The sequence below is a fragment of the Carcharodon carcharias genome, chromosome 17, assembly GCF_017639515.1.
Source record: "Carcharodon carcharias isolate sCarCar2 chromosome 17, sCarCar2.pri, whole genome shotgun sequence".
In the NCBI taxonomy this organism is placed as follows: domain Eukaryota; kingdom Metazoa; phylum Chordata; class Chondrichthyes; order Lamniformes; family Lamnidae; genus Carcharodon; species Carcharodon carcharias.
In genome coordinates this window covers 69956572-69984102 of record NC_054483.1, presented here as the reverse complement: position 1 = coordinate 69984102, position 27531 = coordinate 69956572, and the positions used below count along the sequence as shown (strand labels likewise).

Below are 27531 nucleotides of genomic sequence, written 5' to 3'. Positions count from 1 at the left end.
TTAGCACATTCATTTAGATAATATCACCACCTTCAACACCTCTTTGTTCTTTTGTCTGACATCTTTTGATTAACTGCTCCTATCACTGCTTGCTTGTCCCTACAACCACCACCACCTTAAACCAGCTTATATTTCACCCCTCTCCTAATTTCACTCAGTTCTGTTGAAGGGTCTTGAGGACTCAAAACGTCAACTTTTTTCTTCTCCGCCGATGCTGCCAGACCTGCTGAGCTTTTCCAGGTAATTCTGTTTTTGTTTTGGATTTCCAGCATCCGCAGTTTTTTATTTTTATCTATGTGGGCAAGAGAGCAGGGTGGAGTGTTAAAATGGCAGGCGACAGGGAGGTCTGAGTCATTCTTGCGGACATACCGAAGGTGTTCTGCAAAGCGGTCGCCCAGTCTGCGTTTGGTCTCTCCAATGTAGGGGAGACCGCATTGGGAGCAATGCATGCAGTAGACCAGGTTGGGGGAAATGCAAGTGAAATGCTACTTCACTTGAAAGGGGTGTTTGGGCCCTTGGACGGTGAAGAGAGAGGAAGTGAAGGGGCAGGTTTTGCATATTTTGCATATGCATGGGGAGGTGCCGTTGGCGGGGGTTGAGGAGTAGGGGATGATGGAGGAGCGGACCAGGGTGTCCCAGAGGGAACAATCCCTACGGAATGCCACCAGGGAGCATGAAGGGAAGCTGTGTTTGGTGGTGGCATCGTGCTGGAGTTGGTGGAAATGGCGGAGGATGATCCTTTGAATGTGGAGGCTGGTGGGGTGATAAGTGAGGACAAGGGGGACCCTATCATGTTTCTGGGAGGGAGGAGAAGGTGTGAGGGCGGATGCGCGGGAGATGGGCCGGACACGGTTGAGGGCCCTGTCAACGACCGTGGGTGGAAAACCTTGGTTAAGGAAGGAGGACATGTCAGAGGAACTGTTTTTGAAGGTAGCATCATCAGAACAGATGCAACGGAGGGAAAGGAACTGAGAGAATGGGATGGAGTCCTTACAGGAAGCGGGGTGTGAGGAGCTGTAATCGAGGTAGCTGTGGGAGTCGGTAGGCTTGTAATGGATATCGGTGGACAGTCTATCACCAGAAATTGAGACAGAGAGATCAAGGAAGGGAAGTGTCAGAGATGGACCATGTGAAAATGATGGAGGGGTGGAGATTGGAAGCAAAATTAATAAATTTTTCCAAGTCCCGACAAGAGCATGAAGCAGCACCGAAGTAATCATCGATGTACCAGAGAAAGAGTTGTGGGAGGGGGCTGGAGTAGGACTGGAACAAGGAATGTTCCACATATCCCATAAAGAGACAGGCATAGCTGGGGCCCATGTGGGTACCCAAGCCACACCTTTTATTTGGAGGAAGTGAGAGGAGTTAAAGGAGAAATTGTTCAGTGTGAGAACAAGTTCAGCCAGACGGAGGATTGTTCGGGCCTCTGTTCGAGGAAGAAGCTGAGAGCCCTCAGACCATCCTGGTGGGGGATGGAGGTGTAGAGGGATTGGACGTCCATGGTGAAGAGGAGGCAGTTGGGGCCAGGGAATTGGAAATTATTGATGTGATGTAAGGTGTCAGAGGAATCACGGATGTAGGTGGGAAGGATTCCACAGTTTAAAACAAACTTTTTTTGCCATACAAGAGTCAAACAAAGCAAACATTAAATCTTGGGTAACATCCTATACTCAAACCCAGAATCAACATAAGTTAAACATGAATTAACAGGCAATTTGCAGTCAATTATAAACAATAAATTACACTTTAAATGGCAGACACAACTAATACGGATCTTATGAATTGGCTCAGCAGTCGACTCAGCATACAGATCATCAATCTCGGTCACAAAGCCCTTCAAAATTTTGTCTTCCTCAGAAAGAATTTCAGCTCCTCTTCACGGAGCTAGCCACATCCCTAACCGACAGCAATGTGTAACCATTCTGAGTTCCACAGGCATGGTCTTCACCAAAAATAGCACACGTTTGTAAAACTTCCTCAATTCGGCCTGGGTGGTGTAGATCCACCAATGTTATCTCATAAGAGCTATATCTTTGCTTATTCTCAGCTTCTGGATCTAGATCTCCAACTTCTTCATCCAACCTAACAACACTAGGATCATCATCTGCTACTGAGCTTAGATAGCTCTGTGTCTTTGTACATGGTTTCAACCAGGTTCAATCTCCCTAAAAGTTTTGGTTTCCAATCACGGTTTCAGTCTTAGTTTCCTTAGAAACTGGTAGGGTCAGTTTCTTAGTTTCCCTTTTCTATTAGGGTCTGTCTCAAAAAATACAAGCTTAGGTTCTTTAAAATAAAATTTCAGTGCCAGAGAGATGGTTTGGTCATAATTAAAAGTGACCATGCTGTTAAAATTTCACTTACACTTGTGCAGACAAGCCCTAACCTTTTCTGATGAATTTAGTGGGTAACTGTCGTGTAAAAACAACATGTATTTTATGCTTTTCAATTCCATGTCTCAATAAGATACTATTATAAAGCAGCTTCTGGAGGAGAAGGGCAACTCGAACAACAACTTCCTGACTTAACTTTTTAAATGCACGTTTGCTCACGCAGAGTTGCTCTCCGATATGCTGTTTGATAATGGTGAGCACTGATACCTTCACCATTATTCCTACTGCAAAGTCCAGGCTGTTGTATATTTGAGAATTGCATCAGAGATGTGGAATGTCATAAAAATGGCAGCAGAACTACACTATCTCTGAAGTATTACATTTGGTGATAATTCTCTGGTTTCTCAACAGTTTACCTCCTGCGTTTTGACACTGTTTTTCTAACCTTTAGTCAGGTTATTGTACAGATTATTCAAGACTTTGAACTACTCTCATAAGTTGAAAACTTGTAGCCTATCACCTGATTAAAAATAACTATAAGCAGCTAAAATGTTATCGTAAGTTTCAAGTTGCAGTGTCCTTATCACAAATTGAGACACGTTGTTTACATTGATGCATTTTCCTTTGAATTTTAACTGACGGTGATAATTTGTGCTGGAGTTTGCTCTATAGATTTCAGCAGCTGAGTCTGATTTTGTCTTTGCTCAGTATGTATACTCTTGCCTGGCCCTGTCACCTTACCCATGGAAACTGAGACCACTTGTGACATGTGACAACCTCAGCACTATTTTCGCTGAGATCAGCTAATTTAGCACAGTGATCAAACCTGAGGCTTGGTCCACATGACTCAGTCACATATCACTGTAGTGCATTTACTGATAGTGGGAACTGTTTCAGGTGTGAAAAAAAACCTTGGAGTGATCTCATTCCAAATGTTTGCATGCGGGCCAATTGACAACACAGAACAGCACTTTGAGTCAAACTGCTAAATCCATTTTGCACTTGTAACTCTTTCGAGTACAAACACGTTTCCATCTGTTCCTATTCATATGAAGTTACATTGTTTCATAGTTTGACATTGTGAGATTTGAACTCTTGATCTTGGGGTTACAAACCCAGTACCATAACCACTTGGCTATTTAGGCCAAGCTCATTTTGCACTTGTAGTGAATATAATTACTCTGCTCATGTTGCACCTTGATTTAAAAATATTATTTGCATAGGGTACTATACCAAATTAGAGTTGGCAATTTGAGTAAGGGCAATTCACCCCATCTTTCAATGTTAATGGATTCTTTAAAAGATTTTCAGGATCTAAACCTGTATCTTCACCAAAAAACTAATCCGTTTTTCCTTGGGCCATGTCCTATCTGTGTACCAAGTTTCGTTGAAATCTATCCATTAGTTTTTAAGATATATTGTTTACAAACAGACTAATAAATGGGTGAAAACATTACCTCTGCCCACCTTCAGTGTGGAGGTAATTATATTTATTTCTATTTCTACAATTAAAGATCATTAATTTTGATGTTTTTTTGCACTTCGTCCTATTAGGAAAAGTTGCAGTTTGCAGAGGTGCTTAAACCTTGAGTGAATTAACTCCTAAGAATTTGTTATAGCTTTCACAGTATTTTCAGCTGAGCATTCAACATTACAGCAGTGTCAGTGTTAAGAAGGAGCCATTACTGAAACCTGGCATGTTTTGCCAGTCTAACATAACCTGTATTGCCTCTAGGTTCTGTGTTAACAAGCTTTAACAGGTCCCTTGTTAAAACGCGCCTTTTTGTATCACTCCCTAAGACTGCTTAGAGAGGGCCTGCTGATTCTATCAGAAGAGCTCATGAATAATTAGAATTAGTTGGAGAAAGAAAATTAAGAGTCAGATCATGCAGGATTGGAGAAAAATAGGTTGGCAGCATTAAATCACATTCTAAATTGGTTCTAAATATGGTACTGCAAGTCTAAATCTTGTGTTTAGATAGCCGTGTGAACCATATGGCTGGGGTTTGAAACAAAAGCAGTTTCCTGTTGATTGTTAGTCAATCTGACCAAACTGCTGAATATGTTGCAAATTCATTCCCCTAATTTAGAAAATATTAGGTAGATAGACGCTGCATCCCAATCTCTATTGTCAGATATGCACTGTAATGTTTATGACTGCTTTTAATGATTTTTGCCCCATTTTTGTTTACTGAAGCTCATGCACTGATTTAAGTGCATTTTGATCTTTCAAATATCTAGCCTGTTCTGAGCAATGTGACCAGTTTAACAGGAGAAATAGAACATCAAGGCTCTAATTTTGATTAATAACAGATATGTGTAAGGTTGTGCCAATGCAATGCAGCAGGTACAATGCAATGGCTAAAGATTTCAATAAATGTTAGCAATTGTAGTTAATTATGATTAGCTCTTTACTGCAGCTAACTAGTGCTCAATGGGATGAATCTTTAATCATGCATTATTCATAATGAAATATTACTGGTGGGGACTGGCCGAAGATTAGCAGTGCTATTACAATGTTCTGTTAGTTATTGCTAGATGTAAATGTTGTTTTGGATTAAATGCACATCCATAATAATGGCATTGCTTATTTTAGTTTGGAACATTATAGTTTGGATTTACCATCTACAAGTATTTTTTAGCAAGCAATTGAATGTTTTGATTTATTTTCAGAAATAAAATATTGCAGTGGTATAAAATTGCCTTGAATGGGAAAAGTTTGAGAACTTCATGCCATCAGAGTTGGTCTCTTTTTACAGGTTAATACAGAGAAATACCAACATACTGCCTGCAGGAACAGTTTCATTGGGCTGGCAATCGGGCTGCGAGGTACACTAAGCTGCTTTCCGACTGACGGCACTGTCAAAAGTCACTCTCTGGGATCTCAGTTAAGATGTAAATGAATGGGACAGGATCCATTTTTGTTGGGTTATTAATACTTCAGAATAATACACAGCAGCACGGAGTTAAACTACTGCAATTCAAATTGAGTAGAAATGAAGAACTTACAGCGCTGAAAAGAAAAAACTTGGACAGTCAGTGAAAATGAACAGATGAATGAAGTGTAATTTTAGGATTAAACTTGCCCCTGTCTATTTTTTGTTCCAAATGATGGATATTGAATTTTGACTTTTTAAATACTTTGTGTGTGAGCTAAGGGAGTAGGATCAGAAATGTAATATAGGTACTACAACAACTGTGAGCACTTCCACATAATAACATGTCCAAAGGTACATTGCAGGGACATTATGAAACAAAATATGACACTAAGCCATAAAAGGAGACATTACAGTAGGTGACAAAATACTAAAAAGGTAGGTTTTTAAAGAAGGAAGGATTTCCATTTATATAATGTCTTTCACAACCTTAGGACAATCCAAAGCACTGTACACCCAATGAAGTTCTTTAGGAGTGTAGTCACTATTACAGGAAATGGGGCAGCAATTTGATAATGACCAGTTAATTTGTTTTTTTGTGATGCTGATTGAAGGATAAATGTTGGCCAGGACACAGGGGCTAACTCCCTTGCTCTTCAAATAGTGCTATGGGATCTCCTGCATGCACCTAAGCAAATAGATGGGGCCTTTCATCCAACAGACGGCAGTTCCAAAGTTGCAGCACTCGCTCAGTACTGCACTGGAGTGTCAGCCTTTATTTTTGTGCTCAAGTCCAGAGGGGGACTTGAACCTGGAACCTTCTGACTCGGACTTGAGTGCAAACACCTGACCATGAGTGAGGCAGTGAGGTTTAGGGAGGGAATTGGATAGATTAGAGCCCAATCAGCTGAAGACACCTTCCACCAGTGATAGAGTGATTGAATCAGGGATGCTGAAGAGACCAGAATTAGAGGAGTGCGGATATCTCTGAGGGTTATGGGCTGGAGGAGATTTCAGTGATCAGGAGGGCTGTAGCCATGGAGGGATTTGAAAAAAAGGATGAGAATTTTAAGATCAAGACCTTGCTTGACCCGGAGTGAATGTAGGTCAGCGAGCATAGGGGTGATAGGGAATGGGCCTTGCTTGCGAGTTCAGACATGGTCAGCAGAGCTCTAGGTGATGTCAAATTCACAGAAGGTAGAATGTGGGAAGCTGGGCAGGACTGGCTTAGAGTAATCAAGTCTAGAATAACAAAGGCACAGGTGAGGGTTTCAGCAGCAGCCAAGCTGAGGCAGAGATGGAGTTGGGCGTGTTACGTAGATAGAAATAGCCGGTCTTAGTAATGACACGAATATGTGGTCAGAAGCTCATCTTGGGTCACATGTGACACCAAGGTTGCAAACAGTCTGTTCAGTATCAGAGAGGGATGGGGTTGGGAGCAAAGGAGCAGAGTTTGTGGCGGGGACCAAAGACGATGGCTTCTTTGTACCCAGTATATATCTGGCAGAGGTTTGACAACTTAGAGACAGTGGACAGGTTGAGAGAGGTGATGAAGTCGAGCTGGATGTCATCAGCGCGTATGTAGAAACTAACATGTCACTGATTATGTCACTGCATGTAGTTGAGAAGTATGAGGGGACCAGGTAGAGATCCTTCGACACCACATGTAATAATCCCAGAGCAGGAAGAAAAACTATTGCACCTGATTCTCTGGTTATGTTTAGATAGAAAGAATTAAGCAAGTACAGTCCCACCCAGCTGGGAGATGGTGAAGATGCATTTGAGGAGGATGTCAAAGGCTGCAGACAGGTCAGGTAGGATGAGGAGGGATAGTTTGCCTTTCTCACATTCACATAGAATGTCATTTGCGACTTTGATAAGACTTGTTTTGGTATAATGGCAAGGGTGGAAATCTAATTGGAAGGTTTTAAACATGGAGTTCTGAGAAAATTGAGCACAGCTTTGGGAGGTAAACACATATTCAAGGATTTTGGAGAGGAAAGGGAGGTTGGATTTGGGATGGTAGTTTACTAGGTCAAGGGCTAGTTGAGAGGTTATGGGATAATTTTTTGAGAGGGGTGATGATGACAGATTAGAAGGGAAGGGAGATAGTACCTGAGGAGAGAGTACCTTAACAATATCAGCTAACAAGGGAGCCAGAAAGGACAGATGGGTGGTCAGTTTAAATGGAATTGGCTCAAGGGAGCAGGAGGTGGGTCTCATGAACAAGTTGAGATCAGAGAGGGCATGAGAGGAAACGGGAGAGAAATGAAAGAAAGATACAAATTCAGGGCTAGGGCAGATACAAATCCTGAAGTTAGCTAAAGATGGTGTTAACCTTCCTTGAAACAAAAGCAGCAACTGATTACCAAGAAAATAAATAGGAAGTCTACATTATAAAATCAGCACTTCAAACTTCTCGTCAAATCTGCATTCCCTACAGTCCGAGATGCCCACTGTGATTGAAAGAATATTGTATTCCATTTTTGTCATCATTTCAATTTGTAATTTCCATCTTTTTGTGGGCTGAAAACAATTGCAGTCCATTTATGAAATAAATTGTTTTAAATCTAAATTATTATAACGATCAATGAATTGAAGGCATTCAACGTGCATTATATTTGACAAGCACTCTGCTACGTAAGGTAGGACATTTTGTACAGACAACTAATTCCTAGCTGTGTTACTGTCCCTGTAAGCATAGGTAAAAATGAAGGATTACGCTAAAACTGTTTGTCAGCCACCACTGCAAGTAAAACAGTTATCAGTAAAGTTTTAGCCCCAAACAACAGAAGCTGCAAGGGTAGAGCACTTGGAACAGGGCAAAGGGAATTAGGTATATCCCCTTGGCCTCTTGGAGACGTGCTCAAGTATTTCCCATCCACAAAAGGCAGGACGGATTCAATCCAGCTAATTACCACCTCTTCAGTCTACTCTCGCTTGTCAGCAAAGTGATGAAGGTGCCGTCAACAGGGCTTTCAAGCGGCATTTACCCAGCAATAACCTGCTCACTGATATTCAGTTTGGGTTCCATCAGCACCACTCAGTTCCAGACCACGTTACAGCTGTGGTCCAAACATGGAAAAGGGGTGAGGTGAGAGTGACCCAAGGTGGCATTTGACAGAGTGCAGCATCACGGAGCCCTAGCAAAATTGAAGTCAACGGGAATCATCGGGAGGCAGCTGTTGCAGAGCAGGGAAAGGGCGCTACCCACTGTTTGAGGCCACACCTAGCGCAAAGAAATATGGTTATGGCTGTTGGAGGCCAGTCATCTCAGCCTTAGGACACTACTGCAAGAGTTCCACAGGTCAATGTCCTTGGCCAACCATCTTCAACTGTTTCATCAAAGACCTTCCCTCCGTCGTAAGGACAGAAATGGATTTTTTGGCTGGTGATTGCAACGTGTAAAGTATCATTCGCAATACCTCAGACACTGAAGCAGCCTGTGTCCACATGCAGCAAGATCTTGGCAACATCCAGGCTTGTCATAAGTGGTAAGTAGCATTTATGCCACACAAGTCCTGGGCAATTACTGTCTCCAACAATAGAGAGTCTGACCACCTCTCCTTGACATTGAACAGCATTACTACTTTCAAATCCCTCACCATCAACATCCTCAAAGTCACCATTGACCAGAAACTTAACTGAGGCAACCATATGAATACAGTGGCTACAATAGCATGTCAGAGGTTGGATACTCTGCGATGAGCAACTCTACTCAACTGACTCTCCAAAGTCTGGCCACCACCTACAAGGCACAGATGAGGAGTGTGATAGAATATCCTCCACTTGCCTGGATAACTGCAGCTTGCACAACACCCAAGAAGCTCGACACCATCCAGGACAAAGCAACCCACTTGATCAGCACCCCATCCACCACCTTAAACATTCACTGTCTGCACCATTGGTGCGCCATGTCTGTGCCATTTACAAGAGGCACTGTAGCAGCTCACCAAGGCTTCTTTGTCAGCATCTCTGAAACCCACAGCCTCTACTGTCTTGAAGGACAAGGGCAACAGGTTGAGCAGCGTGAGAACAGCAGCCCTTTCAAGTTTCACACCATCCTGACTTGGAAATTGCCATTCCTTCATCATCTTTGCATCAAATCTTAGCATTTTGGTCTATTGAGGACCTTTTGAGTGTTTTTTTTAAATTAACTATGTTCCTTCAAATTCTCAGTGTCCTCAAGTTCTCTAGGGTCAGATGTAAAGTGCTAGCATGATAACTGTATCATGTCGACCCCACAACAATGAGCTACTGTAGTTGAGATCATAAAATGTAAAAGAACAGGTTATATGTTAACTAGCAAAACAGATTTTGCACAAATTGTAATGCACACAATATAGATGTGTTTGAATGAAATGCTCAGCAACTGTGGCAACATTGACAGGGTACCTATATATATATATATATATATATATATATATATCTTTTCAGAGAGCTCTATCGAGCACCTAGATTTATCCTTTTCATACAATTTTAGTTTTCATATATTTATGATTTATGATATGGAGACCTGCGCAATGCAATCTTTCATTGTAGCACGTTGAATACCAGCAATTAGTCCATGACTCACCGCCTTCTAGCATTCCTGGAATCGCATGAAATTCTTGGCCTAATGTCTGAATAAATCATTAGAAGTAAACAGGAATTTGTAATATATTGAAAGTCTTTGTTAAATTCTTCAACTTGATCTTTTTTTTTAACTCTGTTGAGATGTAAACTATTTGTAATTAACTCTTGTCCTGCACATTGAAAGGCTAAAGTTGTGCATACTGATATTATTAAAAGATTGTGTTGGGGAGTGGCCCTATTAGAATATACATTTCTGACTTTTGCGGTAGTTTGTTTTAAAGATATGGCAAACCTTAATTTTTAATAAGATAGAAATCTACCCTGATACCTCATGTAGGTGTATAATATATACCAGAATAAACCTAAGCCTGTCCTGCCTTTTTTCAGTAAGAATCCAGATTTGATGTCCACTGTGTCTATTCCTGCTGTGGCAGAGGATTCAGGTACAAGTTGAGTAGAATGTATAGTTTAAGTCTATTCATTCTACCCACTCCTAAAAGTTTTAACACAGTTTCAGTAGGGCTAAATTAAGAACTTTTTAAAATATAAATAAAATCCTTTTACTGGAGATAGACACTTTTATAATTGCTGATGGAAGAAAAATATTACAACTGGGAAATCCGACTGTATTTTGGGCACCCACATTTGAATCAAGCGCAGCCTAATTACTGAGTAAAATTCATTCTTCACCTTAAGATGAAGTTATTTCACCATTGTAACATCCTCATTTTCCTCACCTATCATCTGTACAGTCTTTCTTACTAAATTTGTCAATTTCTGTTCTGTTGTCTTCCCAAATTCACTTCAATTAAGACCTTAATCCCCTGTTTGCTAAGTTTCTTCCCAAAAGTCTGGGAAAAATTCAAGGCACAAATTTGTTGTATAAAATAGTGATATTTATAAAAATAAGTTAATTCAGCCTTCCTGTAATTCTTTTTAGATTTTCCAGAATCCACTGTAACATCTTTTAAAATGCTTTCTGCTTACTTTTCTCCCCCCCACAAAAGAAAACTCTGCCACAATAGCAGTGACTCATTTTGAAATATTTTTAATCTTGTATAAAACAAGATTCAACTTTGAATTGAAGCAGTTCAATTACAAACTTTAGTGCTTAAACTTTGAAAATTACTTCACATTACCTTCAGCAAGTTGGAGAGTCTCATGATCAATTCCCAGTCCACACTGAGTTAATCTCAGCCAGGATGATGGTAAGAATGTTATAACTGGCTCAGCACTCCTGGATGAAAAATCAACCATTGTTCCTGCTCTTGATGACTGCTCAGTTTCTCCTGCTAGAAAGTATGCCTGTGTGAGCAGTGGGTGAAGTCACATGATTGTGATGCTCCTTGTGGTTGAATAGCCAACTGATGGCCACAATCTAGCCTCTCCTATGAAAAGCTGATTAATTGGGGAGGATATCATAGTATTCTCATGGCTTGTCCCTGCACTAAAGCAAATAGTCAGCAATTTTCAGGACCATGTTCAATGCCTGTGGATTGTACCCATGCATGTGAGCATCTTCAGGAGAGGAAAAGGGGAGAAAGTTAGCCAACTGCCAGTTGAGTGAAGACAGTCACTTTAAATAAAGTACACTGTTAAAGGAGCCATTATTTCCTGTTTTAAAATAAATGTTAGGATACTATTTTGCACACGATAATAGCATTAGCAAATCATGGGAGCCGCTGCCTCATGCATGTGAGTGAAACAAATTTGAGGAAAGATAGTTTCAATCCCTCCTGAAAAATCACTGCTTTTGAAGATACCTGTGCTCTTAAGTGTTGCTAGTGCTACCTCCTGCAGCTACTATTTTGAAAGTTGATGAGCTGAATGATTCCAGCAATTAAAACTATTGGGAAAAGTGAAAATATAACCAATGTTTGAAAAGGAAATAGATTTTTGATTGTATAAAGTTATATCCAGTTTGACACCTGATGTCTTTGCAGTGGTTCCTGTATTATTGTTTGCTTGCCTGTGAAATCTAAGCATGTTGCAAACAGACTTGCATAATCTAATTAGAATGGTTGATTTCAAACATATTTTAAAAATTTGAGTAACCCAAGGTAAGTTTGCCAATCAGCAGCTTAAGGCTGCTGCTTACTCAGTTTTATACGTTACTCCTTATAGAGGGCAGGTCCTGCAAATAGGAAAATGTGAAATGCAGAGTCATGGATCAGTCATTTAAAAAAGTATTCTGGTGTTTTAAAGACACAGCCCATTTTGAAAGCACTTACAGCCTTCTAATTGGAAATAGGGACCAGATTTAATTGCTTCTGGAATTCTTAAGTGGTAATGTTTAGAGAAGGGTGTAATTCTGAAAATGGGTGATGAGCGAGGAGTTGATTGGGTGTAGAGGTGCAGAGGGATATGCAGCAATGTAAAATGGGAGGAGATTGCATACATACAAGTTACATACAAACATGGCAAATTTATGGCACAGAAGCAGACCATTTGGCCCATCATGCCTGTGCTGGCTGAAAAAGAGTTAGACCTCTGGATTTGGCCTGAGGTCACAGCCAGGGAAGTGAATGGATTCAAAGCCAGCACATTATGTACTGATGGAAACCAGCGAGGATAATGTCAGTATTCCTGAGGTTTAGCTGTGGGTGGAATTTCAACTCACCATTGCCTCAGTGCTAACTAGGCAGTTAGATACTGCTGTAACAGTGGAAACGATAGTATGGGATAAAATCATAATAATCACTTAAACAAGTGAAGGATAATTAAGGAAAGCCAGCATGGATTGTCAAGTGAACTCATGTTTAACTAACTTGCTGGAGTTTTTTGAGGAAGTAACAGAGAAGATTGATAAAGGAAACAATGCTGATGTAGTGTATATGGATTTTCAAAAGGCATATGATACAGTGCCACACAACAGACTTGTAAGCAAAATTCTAGGTCATGGAATAACAGGGAAAGTAGGCACCTGGATAAGAAATTGGCTGAGTGACAGGCAACCAGAGTGGTGATAAATGGTTGTTTTTCAGATTGGAGGCAGGTTGTAGTGGAGTTCCTCAGAGATCAGTGTTGGGACCATTGCTCTTCCTGATATATATTAATGACCCAGACTGTGGTGTGCAGGGCATGATTTCAAAATTTGCAGAAGATTGGAAATGTTGTCAACTGTGATGAGGATAGTCCTAAACTTCAAAAGGACATAGACATATTGATAGATTGGGCAGACAAGCAGCAAGTGAAGTTCAATGCAGAGAAGTGTGAGGTGATTCGTGTTGGCAGGAAATATATGGCGAGACAATATAAAATAAAGGGAGAGCCTCTAAAGGAGGTGCAGGAACAGGGGGACCTCGGTGTATATGTACATATGTCATTGAAGATGGCAGGGCATGTTGAGAGAGCAGTTAAGAAAGCATATGGTATCTTAGGCTTTATTACAAGGGGCATTGAGTACAAGAGTAAGGAGGTTATGGTATAAGACACTAGTTAGGCCTCATCTGGAATACTGCATCCAGCTCTAAGCACCATATTTGAGGAAGGAAGCAAAGGCATTGGAAAGAGTACAGAGAGATTCACAAGAATGATTCCTGGGATGAAGAACTGTTGCTATGAGGATAAATTGGAGAGGTTGGGACTCTTTTCCTTGGAGAAAGGAAGGCTACGAGGAGACTTGCTAGAGGTATTCAGGATCCTGAGGGTTTTGGACAGGGTAGATAGTGAGAAACTGTTCCCAATTGAGAGAACATCAAGAACTAGAGGGCACAGATTCAAAATAATTGGCAAAAGGAATAAATGTAATGTGAAGAAAATTGTTTTCACCTAGAGGGTGGTCGGAATCTGGAACAAAGTTCCTGAAAGGGTGGTGGAGGCAGATTCGATCAAGGTATTCAAAAGGGAATTGAATTGCTACCTGAAAAGAGAATGTGCAAGGCTACAGGGATAAGGCAGGGTTGTGGGATGAGGTGGAGTGCTCTTTCACAGAGCTAATGCAGACTCATTGGGCCGAATGGCCTCCTGCACTGTAAAGCTACTGTGAACAACATTTGGATCAATAGGCTAAAACTAGGTGTCATCAGCATATTTGTGAAGTTGACCCCTTTATCCCAGGTGATGATTGCTGAAGGTTAACAGTAAGATTTTCTTAAAGCATCTCTGAAGTTGGGAAATATCATTCTAACTAGAAACATAGAAAATAGAAGCAGGAATAGGTCATTTGGCCCTTCGAGCCTGCTCCGCCATTCATTATAATCATGCTGATCATCTATCTCAACACCATACTCCCCTTGATGCCTTTAGAGCCGAGAAATCTATCTATTTCTTCTTAAATATATTCAGCGACTTGGCCTCCACAGCCTTCTGTGGTAGGGAATTCCACAGGTTCACCACCCTCTGAGTGAAGAAGTTTCTCCTCATTGCAGTCCTAAATGGCCTACCCCGCTTCCTGAGATTGTGACCCCTTGTTCTAGACGCCCCTCTCCCCCCAGCGAGAGGGAACAACATTCCTGCATCCAGTTTGTCCAACCCTCTCAGAATTTTACAATATTTCAATGAGATCCCCTCTCAATCTTCTGAACTCCCAAGTTGGCCCAATCTGTCCTCATACTTCTGCCATCCAGGAATCAGCCTGGTGAACCTTCGCTGCACTCCCTCTGGCAAAGTACATCCTTTCTTAGGTAAGGAGACCAAAACTGCACACAATACTCCAGATGTGGTCTCACTAAGGCCCTGTATCGCTGTAGTAAGACATCCTTGCTCCTGTACTCAAGTCCTCTTGCAATGAAGGCCAACATGCCATTTGCCTTCTTAACTGCTTGCTGCACCTGCATGCTTGCTTTCAGTGATTGGTGTACAAGGACACCCAGGTCCTTTGTACATCAACATTCCCAATCTATCACCATTTAGGTAACACTCTGCCATTCTGTTTTTTCTACCAAAGTGGGTAACTTCACACTTATCTATGTTATACTGCATCTGCCATGTATTTTCCCACTCACTGAACTTGTCTAAATCGCCTTGAAGCCTCTTAACATCCTCCTCACCACTCACATTCCCACCTAGTTTTGCATCGTCAGCAAACTTGGAAATATTACAATTGGTTACGTCATCTAAATCATTGATATATATTGTAAATAGCTGGGGCCCAAGCATTGATCCCTGTGGTACCCCACTAGTCACCGCCTACGATTCCAGAAAAGACCCATTTATTCCTACTCTGTTTCCTGTCTGCTAACCAATTCTCAATCCATTCCAATATATTACCCCCAATCCCATGTGCTTTAATTTTACACACTAAACTCTCATGTGGGAGTTTATCAAAAGCTTTCTGAAAATCCAAATGCGCCACATCCATTAGTTCTACCTTATCTATTCTGCTTGTTACTTCCTCAAAAAACTCCAGCAGGTTTGTCAAACATGATTTCCCTTTCATAAATCCATGTTTACTTTGTCTAATCCCATTGTTATTTTTCAAGTGTCCTGTTATCACATCCTTCATAATAGACTCTAGCATTTTCCCTACCACTGATGTTAGGCTAACTGGTCTGCAATCTGCTATTTTCTCCTTCCTTTTTTAAATAATGGGGTTACATTTGCCACCCTCCAATTTGCCTGGACTGTTCCAAAATCTAATGAATTTTGGAAGAGGACAGCCAACGCATCCACTATTTCCACGGCCACCTCCTTTAGTACGCTGGGATGTAGATTATCAGTCCCATTAATTTCTCCAGCACTCTTTTGTTTTTAGTAATACTAATTTTGTTCAATTTCTCCTTCCTGATTCCCTAATATTTCTGGGAAGTTATATGTGTCTTCCTGTTATTGTTTGCATTTGTGCAGTTGGCTGAAGTCACTGACAGTTGCATTTATGACATTACTGCTCCATAGTGTTTGGATATTTCCATTCATTGGTATAGTGGTATCAACAGCTAAATTAGTACCAAAGTTTTCTTAAGCAAGGATAGCTGACCCATTAGCGCTTCATGGCAAAGAATAAGGCGTAACATGCCTGCATCAGCTCTTGGAAAGAGCTATCCACTTAATTGCATTCCTCTGCCTTTTCCCATGCTTTTAATAACATCCAATATTTATCAGTTCCCTTTGAAATTTATTATTGATTCTGCTTCAAGCCTGTTTCCGGTAAGGTGTTTGAAGTCTGAACAACCCACTGTTCAAGATAATATCTCCTAAGCTCTCCTGTTCTTTGGTACTGATCACTCTTGTTAGCAACTTGCCTAATCAATGGAAGTTCAGCTTATCGGTATATCTCAGAATTTTTGAACACTATCAGATTTTCTTTTAACCTTAACAAAAACAGAATTACCTGGAAAAACTCAGCAGGTCTGGCAGCATCGGCGGAGAAGAAAAGAGTTGACGTTTCGAGTCCTCATGACCCTTCGACAGAACTTGCGTTCGAGTCCAAGAAAGAGTTTTCCTTGGACTCGAACGCAAGTTCTGTCGAAGGGTCATGAGGACTCGAAACGTCAACTCTTTTCTTCTCCGCCGATGCTGCCAGACCTGCTGAGTTTTTCCAGGTAATTCTGTTTTTGTTTTGGATTTCCAGCATCCGCAGTTTTTTTGTTTTTATTTCTTTTAACCTTCTCTGACTTAGTGAAAAGAACTCCAGTTTCTTTAATCTCTCAACTCTAACATTTTAGTGAATATCTTCTGTCCTCTTTCCATATCCTTGACACTCGCCATTAAAAGAAGTGCCCAAACCAGATCTGGGAACTACATGAACAGGTCAAGCAATGTCTCTTTAACCAATCGTATTGAACAATCCTTACTGAGACACGGAGAGTCACTAGGAAGTTAGAAAGAAAATTGCGGGATAGGAATATGGAATGAAGAGAATAATAAGAGAATATGAAAGATAAAGTTTTTTTAAAACTCTGCTTTAATATGGTAAGCCAGTAACCTGTTTTTGGTATTGTAATGTCACTAAATATTGTGTGAACTCCTTCAAAAATGAATTTTTATCTCTATTCTAAAGCTATAGTAGGTGATTCATAATGAGGTTGTCATTTAGTTTAATTGCACAAACCACTGAAATAGTTCACTTGGAGTATTCATCAAAGCTTTACATTTCAACAAGCCTAACCTGCTATTATCATTTCTATTTTGAATTTGATAGTTGGCTCCTTCCCTTCCACTGCAAGAAGACTTTGTGTTTCACTGGAAGGCCATTACCCATTATTACATTAACACATCAGGTAGGAGTCTTTAAGTTATATATTTTTAATTGATTTGTTTTATCCCGTGACAGCAAAAATGTTTCTATGTGTTGCAGTACAAAAGACTCTTGACTAGAGTCTAAACAGAATCAATAATTAATGAAGAAACTGAGCAGAGATAGTGCGACACAAGAAGTTCCATAGCCTTCCAGCACAATCTTCCTGCTCAGTTTCTTTTTTTAATTTTAATCAGCTATATTATTGAAGTAATCCACTTAACACTGAAAGAAATTTGTGATTGATTACTATAACAGCTAATTTCAGCAAAGTGCTCAGCTCACAGGAACTATTTAAAAGTAAAATTTGGATTTGAGTGATAGTGAGCAAGAGTGTTGAGTCTTTAAGAGCAGCTGATCTAAACAATTGTCAAGCAGTTAGGTCCACTTTCCTCAGCAGCACTTTTGTCAAACTCTGATCTTAACCAGTGCTGGTTAAACAGGTACCATTGCATTTGTGATTCAGAGGCCTTGGATCATGCTCAGGGCACATGAGTTCAAATCCCACCACAGAAGCTGGTGGAATTTAAATTCAATTAATAAATCTGGAATAGGAAACTAGCCTGAGTAATGGTGACCATGACAACTATCATTGATGATCGCAAAAACCCATCTGGTTCACTAATGTCCTTTAGGGAAGGAAATCTGCCATCCTTATCCGGTCTGGCCGACATGTGACTCCAGATGCACAGCAATGTGGTTGACTCTTAACTGCCCTCTGTAATGGCCTAGCAAGCCACTCAATTCAAGTACAATTAGGGATGGGCAACAAATGCTGGTCTTGCTCGTGGTGCCCACATCCCATGAAAGTACAATAAAAAGGTGAGAAGAGCAGATTACTAGTTGACTGCAAGAGCAGCTAATGCAGTAACCAGCTGGAAGTTTCCTGTATTGTTTGTTTGAAATTGATGTGGTGTGAAGTGGAGGAACTGACCAAAACCGTGTGGGGAAGTGGAGGATTTCTTCAACTGTCCATAATTTTTGCAATTTCGACCTTGCAATATGAAGTTTTTGCCATGCCAAATCATTTGATGTAGCTAACATAATATTCGTGTTAGGGTACTGTAACCAATGTTTTAGATTTTTCTTGGCTCCATTTCCATCTAGGAATTTAAGTTCACCTGCTTGTCTGCAGAGTAATTACCAAGTGTTCCTACTCATTTTCAAACTTGTCACAGGGACATCAGGAATCCATTCGTCAGATTTTGGCTGTTGTGGATACATGGGACTTAAGTGCTCCTTTACTTTATTAAATTTATTGCTTTTGACCTTTTATTTTATAATATGCCTTAGTTCACTTCTGTAATGACCTGTTCCTGACTTGTCATCTAATTCACAATTGGTGGTTTCTGTCAAAAATGCTTTGCATAGTATTATGGAAAGACGGTGGTGTGGTGGTAATGTCACTGGACTAGCAATCCAGAAACCCAGGCTAAATCTCTGGGGTCATGGGTTCAAATCCTACCATGGCAGCTGGTGGATTTTGAATCCTTTAGAAGCTAAATGCAGATTTTTTTTTTTTGGCAAAAATATACTTTATTCATAAATCTTCAAAAACATTTCGAACATTTTAAATCACCATTACAAAAATACAAACAGGTTCAACTTTTACAAACTGAAACACAAGGTGTATCAGAAAAAACAATGAATATTTCAATCATTGGCAGACATACATTTTAATCTGTACAGACTGAGGGGCTCTTTACAGTTCTCAGCCCCCCATTGCACTGTGGCAGAAAGGTCTTAGGCAGCGACCCTTCCCCATTGCGCCTTTGCGGCGGTAACATCTTAAAGGCCCTGAGGGAAAAGGAGAGGGTGGATCCTGTGGGATGGTTCCCTGAGCAGACTGACAAAGTAATTTGGCAGAATGCCTCATCACCAGAACTTTCTGACAAACACCAAGATGTAGCTTGGCTGGTGGTGAGAAAGGCCCTCCCTGTAAGATCCTTCCTACACGCCAGGAGTCTCACCCCCTCTGCACGTTGCCCTCGAGGAGGCTGTGGTGGGGAAGAGACCGTTGTTCACCTCCTTGTAGATTGTGTCTTTGCAAAGAAGGTCTGGAGAGGGATGCAGTGGTTGATGTCGAGGTTCATCCCGAGCAGTTCTGTGACAGAGGACTCTGTGCTCTACAGGCTGTTCCCAGGGACACACACTGAGACAAACATCAACTGCAGCTGGAGGATCATCAGCTCGGTGAAAGACGCTCTTTGGTCTGTCCGAAACTTGTTGGTTTTCCAGCGCAAAGAATTGTCCCCGACCGAGTGTAGCAGACTAGCACTTTCCAAGGTCCAGGACTACATGCTGAGGGACACAGTTAAGCTTAGAAGTTAAATGCAGATTAAGTTGTGTTGATATCATTTGGAGCTGTAGTATATTATTTCAGGCCCTTCCAATTGTTTGTTTTAATTTGGCAATTGACCTTTTAGGTAACTATTACTAAAAGTATCACTAGATTATCATACTGTACTCTCTATGTGCTAGAAACTAGCAGGTTAACTTCTTCAAGTTCAAAAGATAATTTTGTCCTTAGAACTTAATTTATAAAATAGCCATAATGTGGCAAAGTTTGCATGCATAAGCTTGCTATTCAAAGTTGATGCAGTTTTTGACACATCATTCATTCCAGCATCAAATAATTCACACTGTGTCACAATTTCTCACTTTCAGCGGCATCTTAGCATAATTGCCAGATAAATGAAAGAGGAGAATTCGATTAGTTGTCCCATAATCCTCATTCTTTGAAAATAGTTTGTCTTCTTATACTGAAGGTTGTTCTTCTACTCTGTTGTGCATAGCTCTGATTTTGAGCATGTGGGCATTTGTTTAATTTTTGCCAAATATATTTTTGTTTGATAAGTAAGTATTTCCAATGGTTTCATTCATTAAAGAACTTGGATCTCATGACCACAAGTAGGAGGGGATCGCTGGGCCCATAAGTCTGCAGTGAATAAAACTTTAACAAGTCACAATTATTTATGTGACTTTCCCCTCTTCTCATTTCCAATCCCCTGTTGGATATAATATTTAATATATATAAAGATTGAAGAAGTTGATATTAAAGGTAGACACCAAGTTTTGTTAAAGCTTAATTTTTCTTATTTGAATACACTTGCTATTTGATTAGATGTTCATCTTGAAAGAAATAATGGGAACATGTAAAACACGAGCTGTTATGTTTTTTGACAGATGATAAAGCTCCAGTAACAGATACAAACATCCCATCACACCTGGATCAGATGCTGGATATTTTGGTTCAGGAGGAACATGAAAGGGAATCTGGGGAGACAGGGCCATGCATGGAGTACTTACTGCATCACAAGATTTTGGAGACTCTGTACACATTGGGAAAAGCTGATGTATGTTTTAAGTACTGATGCTGAATTGTTCCTTTTAATCAATCATGCTGAATAATATTGCAGGTTTTTAAAGCTCTTGGAAGACCTTGTATGCAATGAATCATTAGCCAAGCATCTGCATTACAACTAAAAGTAAAAATGTAGATTACATTTTGGATAAGACCCTACCAATGTAAATTTTAATTATGGATTAATTAAATTAGTAAAATTCTGGTCAACACTTCTCTTGTAAATGAAACTTAATTTCATTCGGGACGTTGAAAAGACAGACTAGATATAGCACTTTGTAACACACATTAGTTTCTAAACATTCAACACTTAATTTGTTATTCTATCTGTCCAAGATAACACCTAAATTAAAATGAATGAGTACTTTCAGAAGCTTATGGAATCTATCCACCATAATCGAACACATGGATTTTGGTGTCAAAAACACTTGGGGGAGAATTTTCTCCCAGTCGGTCAGGAGTGGGCGCGGAGCTGATCGACACCCATGATCGGCTCCGCGCCGCCATTTTACATGGGTGGGCCAATTAAGGTCAGCACAGCGTGAAACGCAGCTCCCGTGGACAGAGGGAGTGGACGGGTGGCAGCGGGACTGCAGTGACCACTGGGTCCAACGGCGCTCCTGCAGCTTTGCAAAGGCTGTGAACCATGGCCAGCAGAAGGACTCTCGAGAGCGCTGTTGGTGAGCAGGCGAGGCAGGAGGTTAGGTCAGCGGGGCACTGTGCCATCGCTTTTCGGATGAGTGCCTTGCTGCCCTCGAGGTGGCAGCACGGCGTGAGATCTTCATTCTCATGGATGGGAGGAGGAGCCGCCACCCCCCCACCCCAATGACCAAACATGCCTGGGAGGAGGTGGCAGAGATAGTGAGTTCACATGACGTGGTTCAGTGCCGCAAGCGTTTTCAACGACCTCTTGCGCTCAGGAAGGGTGATTACCGTGTTGGCATGGGTCACTTAACACAGCAGTTAGGCTTCCGGCCCCCAACTCTGAATGTAGTTATTGCATTGAATCATTGACGGCATGTGTTCTTCGCTGGGTGGGCCAGCATTTATTGCCCATGCCTAATTCACCCTGAGAGGGTTGTGCTGAGCTAGGTTCTGCACCTGCTGCATGTGGTGGACTGACACCCACAGTACAGTTTTGGGGCTATCTCAAGGATCTGCACCTAGGCGCAGTGCTAGAACTCCAAAACATGTCATAGTCAGGCTGCTGACACGCTGGGAGGGGAACATCCAGGTGGCGGGACACCCATCCATCTGCTGCCCTTGGCGTTCCACGTGCTTGTGCATCCTTGCTTTGCAAAGTTAAACAGTGTGGGTGGCAAATGTGATGGAGGCAGCATATGGGCAAGGGGTTTCAGCTCTGGCTGCTTGGCATTAGTGTGCAGCAGATGCAGGGTCACGATTCACTGCAGCCCTGCAATGTTTCACTCAGGTTGGAGTGGCAGAGATGCGATGGAAATCCAGGTACAGGGTGGTCTAATCAATGCTCCTCTCTTATTTTCAGGAGAAGACTGCACACAATAACGCAGAGCGGATGCGGACTGGCAGAGGTCAGGCATGGTTGGCCATTATAACCAGGTATGAGCAAGGGACAATAGAGCTGGAGAGGCACCATGTGCCCAAGTCCACCGGTGGCAGTGAGGCTGGGGTGCCGGGGGAGGTAAGAGTGCCATGCACTGAGGTCACCATATCTGTCCCTGCAACCATCCCACTGTTGAATGTTTAGTAATTTAAGCTTCCAACATGGGTTTCTCATTGATTATGGAAGGATGGGCACGTACTGATCCGGGGGCCAGGCATGTACATTGACATTGTCTCGACTAATCAAATGTCCTTGTTCTTTCTTTCAGAATCACCGGAGCAGGGCCAGGAGGAGGAAGCAGACGGGCTACCACTAACATCTGAGGGCCCAGAAAAATTACAAGCACCAGCGTCACACCATCTTTGCCAGGCAGGCACCAGTGCAGATACTAGCACGTCGGTGGGGATTAGGTCGTCGCTAGTGTCCCGGGGCACAGCGGTGAGGGCACACTTGCTTGAGGTGCAGGCAGAGACAGAGAGTGCCCATGGCACCAGCAGTTGGAGGACTGCAGGGAACCAGGAGCATGCTCAGTCGGTGTCTGATGATGTGCCTCTGGAGTTGTCCCTGAGGCAGTAGATGCTGGAAGACCAGCAGAGTCTGCGGGAGAATCTGGAGGAGATACATGAGGCTATGTGTGGCATGGCCTTCATGCTAGAGGAATCCAGGCGGAGCATCAGTAATGCATTGACCCTCATGGCCAAGCACAATATTTTCTCCATGAAGCAACTCTCATGGAGAGGCTCCTCCAGGAGAACGATCAGGGCCTCCTACAGTTGTGCTCGGACCTGCAAGCCCTAACAGCGGCATTGACCTCAGCTGGTCAGTGCCAGTGGGGAGATGGATTGGGCACCCAGTATCCTAGCTAGGTGCCCATCCATCAATGGTGAGTAGGAAGGTTCGAAACAACCTCATGTCGGCGCACGAGCTGCCTGTCATCTCTGCGGCTCCTCTCAGGGCACTCCGGATGAGGGTAGCAGCTCCTCTGCCCCTCTGCCAGTGACTGTAGGGCCTGATGAGGCTGTGGTGACTGGGGAGATGCCAGCCATGGAACTGGCTGCTCCCTCCCAGGCTGGACCATCAAAGGCTCCACAGGGCAGAGGACGCCCACCAAGGTCATCGAGGCCAACAGATCAATAGAGTGAGCAGACTGTCTCGAATGCCAGTGCCAGCAAGGGGAGCACCTAGACGTAGCACCCGAAAACGTAAAATTAAGGCACCTTAGGCACAGCACGGGCTTCTTGCTGGTAGTTTTATGTTGCCCTGCTACTAGTTGATTATAATTTAATGTGCTGCTCAACATCATTGAATTAAGTTTCTTTTCTGTTTTATTTTGTGAATTAATTAAATGCTTCATATGTGAACATGGCTCAGGGTGATTCCTTACTTCTGCAGATGGACAGAAACCCATAATGTTATGAGTGACGTGTTTGTCATTAAACATTATTGACAAGGCACATAGTTAATGTTCCTAACCAAGCAGATGTTTCTCTCAGGTATCAAGTATGGAGTCTGCAGCCCTGGCGTGTGTTGGAGACCCATCTGTGGTGGGCTAGCTGAAGCTTCGTTGGATTAAAGCCTCCTGGGCGTCCCTGCCTTCCTGGAGGTTGCCCAGGTCTGCGTCTTTCCCGTCAGTGTTTTCCTGAGTGTGCTCATCTTCAGACCCACTACTGGACTCATCATGTGCAGCAGGAGCATCTGCATCTACATCCCCTTCCTCCACTGCGTCGCCCCTTTCCAGCACCAGATTGTGGAGAGCGCAGTGTGCAACCACTATCAGCAACACACAATCTGGGGGGTATTGGAGCATGCTCCCTGAACAGATCGATGGCTCTCTCTACCACAGCCCTTGTGGAGGCATGGTTCCTACTGTATCACTGCTCAGTCTCTGTTCTTGGATGGCGAAGGGGCATCATGAGCCACCTTTTGAGGGGATTGCCCTTGTCACCCAGCAGCCATCCATCCAGCCGGGCTGGAGCACTGAAGAGCCTCAGCACCTGGGAGTGTCTCAGGATGTAAGCGTCATGGGAGCTGCCTGGGTACCTTGCACGGACTTGCAGAATCTGCATCCTATTGTCACACACAATCTGCACATTCAAGGAGTGGAATCCCTTCCTGTTGACAAAGGCACCCAGCTCAGCTGCTGGCACCTTGTTGGCCACATGTGTGCAGTCAATTGTGCCCTGGATGCCGGGGAACCCAGCAATTGTTGTGAAGCCTCTGGCTCGTTCGGTCTGGCTGGCCTCATACCAGCGACAGTGAATGAAAGTCAATGCATATCTGAACAGAGCATCTGTCACCTGTTTGACACAAGTGTGGACAGCTGACTGGGAGACTCCGCAAAGATCACATCTGGAAAGACCCAGAGGCATCAAAGTTGAGGGCAGCCGTGATCTTCAACGCCAGTGGCATGGGGTACCCACCCACACAGTTGGTGCAGATCTCAGGGCCTATCATCTGACAGATGGAGGTCACTGTCTCCCTTCAGAGACAGAGCCTCCTTCAGCACTGCACCTCAGACATACTGAGGCAGCTGCTTCGCTGCCTGTAAACCCTGGCAGCAGGATAGTGGCATCTTGCACTTCCTGTTGGCCCTGTGTCCCTTGCGCCTACACCTGTCCTCTCAAAGGTGGCTCCCCTGGAGGCTGAATATGGACTCCTGGCCTCGTCCCCCTTCTAGCCCTCCTTTCCTCCTTAGAGGAGGTGTCTCCAGTGGATAGCACAACTCCCATTCCCAGGTAAGGGAAGGCTTCCTGAAACCAGCAAGGCCCCAAAAATGATGTTTATTCCAGAGTCCTGACCGAAGCCTGTTATTCCTGTCCAAGCAGCTGTGAAGAGATTTGAAGTTTTCCTGCTCACACAGGCAAGAAGCAGTAAATTTAAACATTAAATGTCTACCAAAGACCATTTGCGATCCTAATCACTCCTCTTATCCTGCCCGTGGATGAGGTTTTTAAAAATATGGCCTACCCGTTGTGCCCATGTGACAATCTAAATATCGCACGGGCCTCAAAAAATCGTCATCAATTAGTGGCTCAAGGGCCTTAACTGGCCCATTAATTAATGGCAGGCACGCATCGGAGATCATTACGCGCCTGCCCACCGAAATATCACGAAGGCACGTGATGACTTAGGGACGCACGCCCAATGTCACCATGCATCATTTTACACATCAGCATGCAGGACCCACCCCTGCACGCCAACGAGAAAATTCTGCCTTTGGTCACTCCCATTGAGAGGGAGGAAGTATTTAGGTGGTAACCAAGCTGGTTCCCTTTTGTGATGTAAAAGATCGCATGGCACTATTTATAGAAGAGCAAGGGAGCTTTGGCATCCTGGTTAACAGATATCCTTCATTCAGAATTTCCAGAAACCGATAAACTTGTCATTTAACTCATGTTTGTGGAATCCACCAATGTTCAAATTGGCTGCCAAAGTTTGACTACAAAATAATGACTGCACTTGGTAAAGCAGTTCATGGCTTTGAAGCTCTTTAGGACATCCTGTGGATCTGGAAGGCGCTATATAAATGCCAGTTTTTTTTCTTAAAAAGGATTTTCTCATGTCTACAGAAACTAATTTACAATTATCTTCCATGCAGTAAATTGCTCAAGTAGGAAAAAAGAGAATTAGAGATTTTCATTGTTCAGTAGAATCCACATAATTCTTATCTGACCTCAACCAACCACAGACATAATTCCTGGTCTAAGCAAGCACCCTCTGCAAATTTCCGGTTTAAAGCAGCAGGTCTAGAGTTAAATGTTTTCAAATCTATTTAAAAGTCTGTTTTGAGTTGATGTTTGATATTTCTTTCAATATAGCACTCACGTTGGCAATTTAGAAAATAAATTTCTGCAGCATAAGAATATATTGACATTATGAAACAAACAAAATTGCAAACTAAACAACAGTGGATTCTTAATGGGGAGCAAACTTCTCCCTGGAATAACTCATCACATTGAATTGTGCAGACTCCCTTCCAGAAAGTTTATCCAGGTTTTCAATAGTTGTCATGATATTTGTCCTTATTCACCTGTTTTGAAAAGAAGGTGTGCAGGTATTATCAAACCAAATTCGTACCAGTGACCTGAGAACTGAGAAAGCAGAGCCATTGCCTCCTTTTAGCTAAAGTGCAAGTATTCTATACAGGAAGACCTCGCTTAACGTTGTTAATGGGCTCCAGGAAAACATCCAATGTGCAAAACATAATTTTCCCATAGACGCAATGTTATAAATAAATAGAGGTTACTTTCCTAGTGGAAAGCTTTTGAAATATACATTTCTATGCAAACATATACATTAACACTACAAAGTTAAGAAAAATGAAGAACATCAACAAGAAATTTATCCTACAGTGAGAAAGCTAAGAAAACAAAGTTTGGGTACTCACCAAGCTGTGAAACTGTCCCACTTAGGGGAGTGGATGAGTGCTGGTGGGGTTGGGATTTACTGGAGGTTGGGAGGAGTTTTGTGAGGACTATTAATAGGACTCTTCTCAACATTCTTTAAAGGGTACTGTACAGTGGGACTTTTCAGAAATTTTTCCAGTGACAGCTGCACTTGACTTTTTTTCTTTTCTCTGTAGAGATCCCTGTAGCAGTTGACTGCTTTGTTAATGCTTCTGTTCACTCTTGAACTATGTTCTCTGTTAGGGTCGTCTTCATCAATATGGTCATTGCCTCTTCAAGCTTTTTCAAGGCATTGATTTTGAGCTAACTGTCTTGGCTGGTTGTCCTTGCTCACCCCCCCGCCCTCCTCTACATCCCTCAGTTGTTTCATTTCTTTAATCATTATATCTGTGTGGGAGACAAGTAATTCTGCAACATCCTTGGCGTTTAATTCATCCAATTTGTTTGCTGTCTTGTTGACAGCTTTTTGCTGTCTTTTCTCAACAGGAAGCCTTCGTAATCACTGGCTTTTTTTGGCTCATTCTGAATTAATTTTATGGGAAAAATAAATGAATAATATCACAACAATTCAAGACAACCAAGATGACATTGGGACGATAACTGTTTTGCTGATTCACCTGATTATAATATTGCATGCACATTACCCATCTATACAAAGTGATGAGTGTTTAACTAGTGGTTTTTAAAAGGGACTACTGGAGACCATTACAGAATATTGCAACCTCAGCTCCAGCACAAATAAAAAAATCTGGTCTGTTTCCAGTCTGTCTGAGGTTCAGTTCTCCTCTCAAGATTGCCTGCACCCACCTCACCCAAGACCCAGCTCTTGGAGGCTCAACATGGAAGTTACACAGGAATGTCCAGGTGTACGGGTTTAATGTGAAACAGAAAAATTCTGTGCGAATGCAGGGTATTGGAGAGCAACATTAATGTGAAATGTCACTTTGTGGGATGACATTAAGTGAGGACTTCCTGTACTCAGATTGTAACGATTGATCTTCCCTGATCAATAAAATGACTAGCATATAACCTTCAGATTAGTTATTTTGTTAGTGAGAACCAACTATGAATTTAAAATAAAATCAACGTTTAAGTGATGCTACTAAAAATGTATGTCAAAATTGCCTTTAAATTTCTTGTATCTGTTCATCATTATTTCAAATTATTATATTTTTTGCTTGAATTTATGAAAATGTGACTAATTTAGACAACCATGAAATG

At 42.1% G+C, this 27531-nt stretch overlaps 1 protein-coding gene across 2 annotated transcripts in view; it reads left to right on the top strand.

The window, feature by feature from the left end:
* The window catches only part of fhip2a (FHF complex subunit HOOK interacting protein 2), a 72795-nt gene that overhangs the window by 4541 nt on the left and 40723 nt on the right, over nt 1-27531 (top strand). The window contains exons 2-4 of one of the 2 annotated variants that reach the window (XM_041209684.1): nt 5090-5159; nt 16863-16941; nt 20145-20314. In XM_041209684.1, the coding sequence (XP_041065618.1) occupies nt 20195-20314 (120 nt within the window). In that variant the 5' untranslated portion in view covers nt 5090-5159; nt 16863-16941; nt 20145-20194. The remainder of the gene's footprint in view (nt 1-5089; nt 5160-16862; nt 16942-20144; nt 20315-27531) is intronic. The other variant, XM_041209683.1, reaches the window with a different exon arrangement.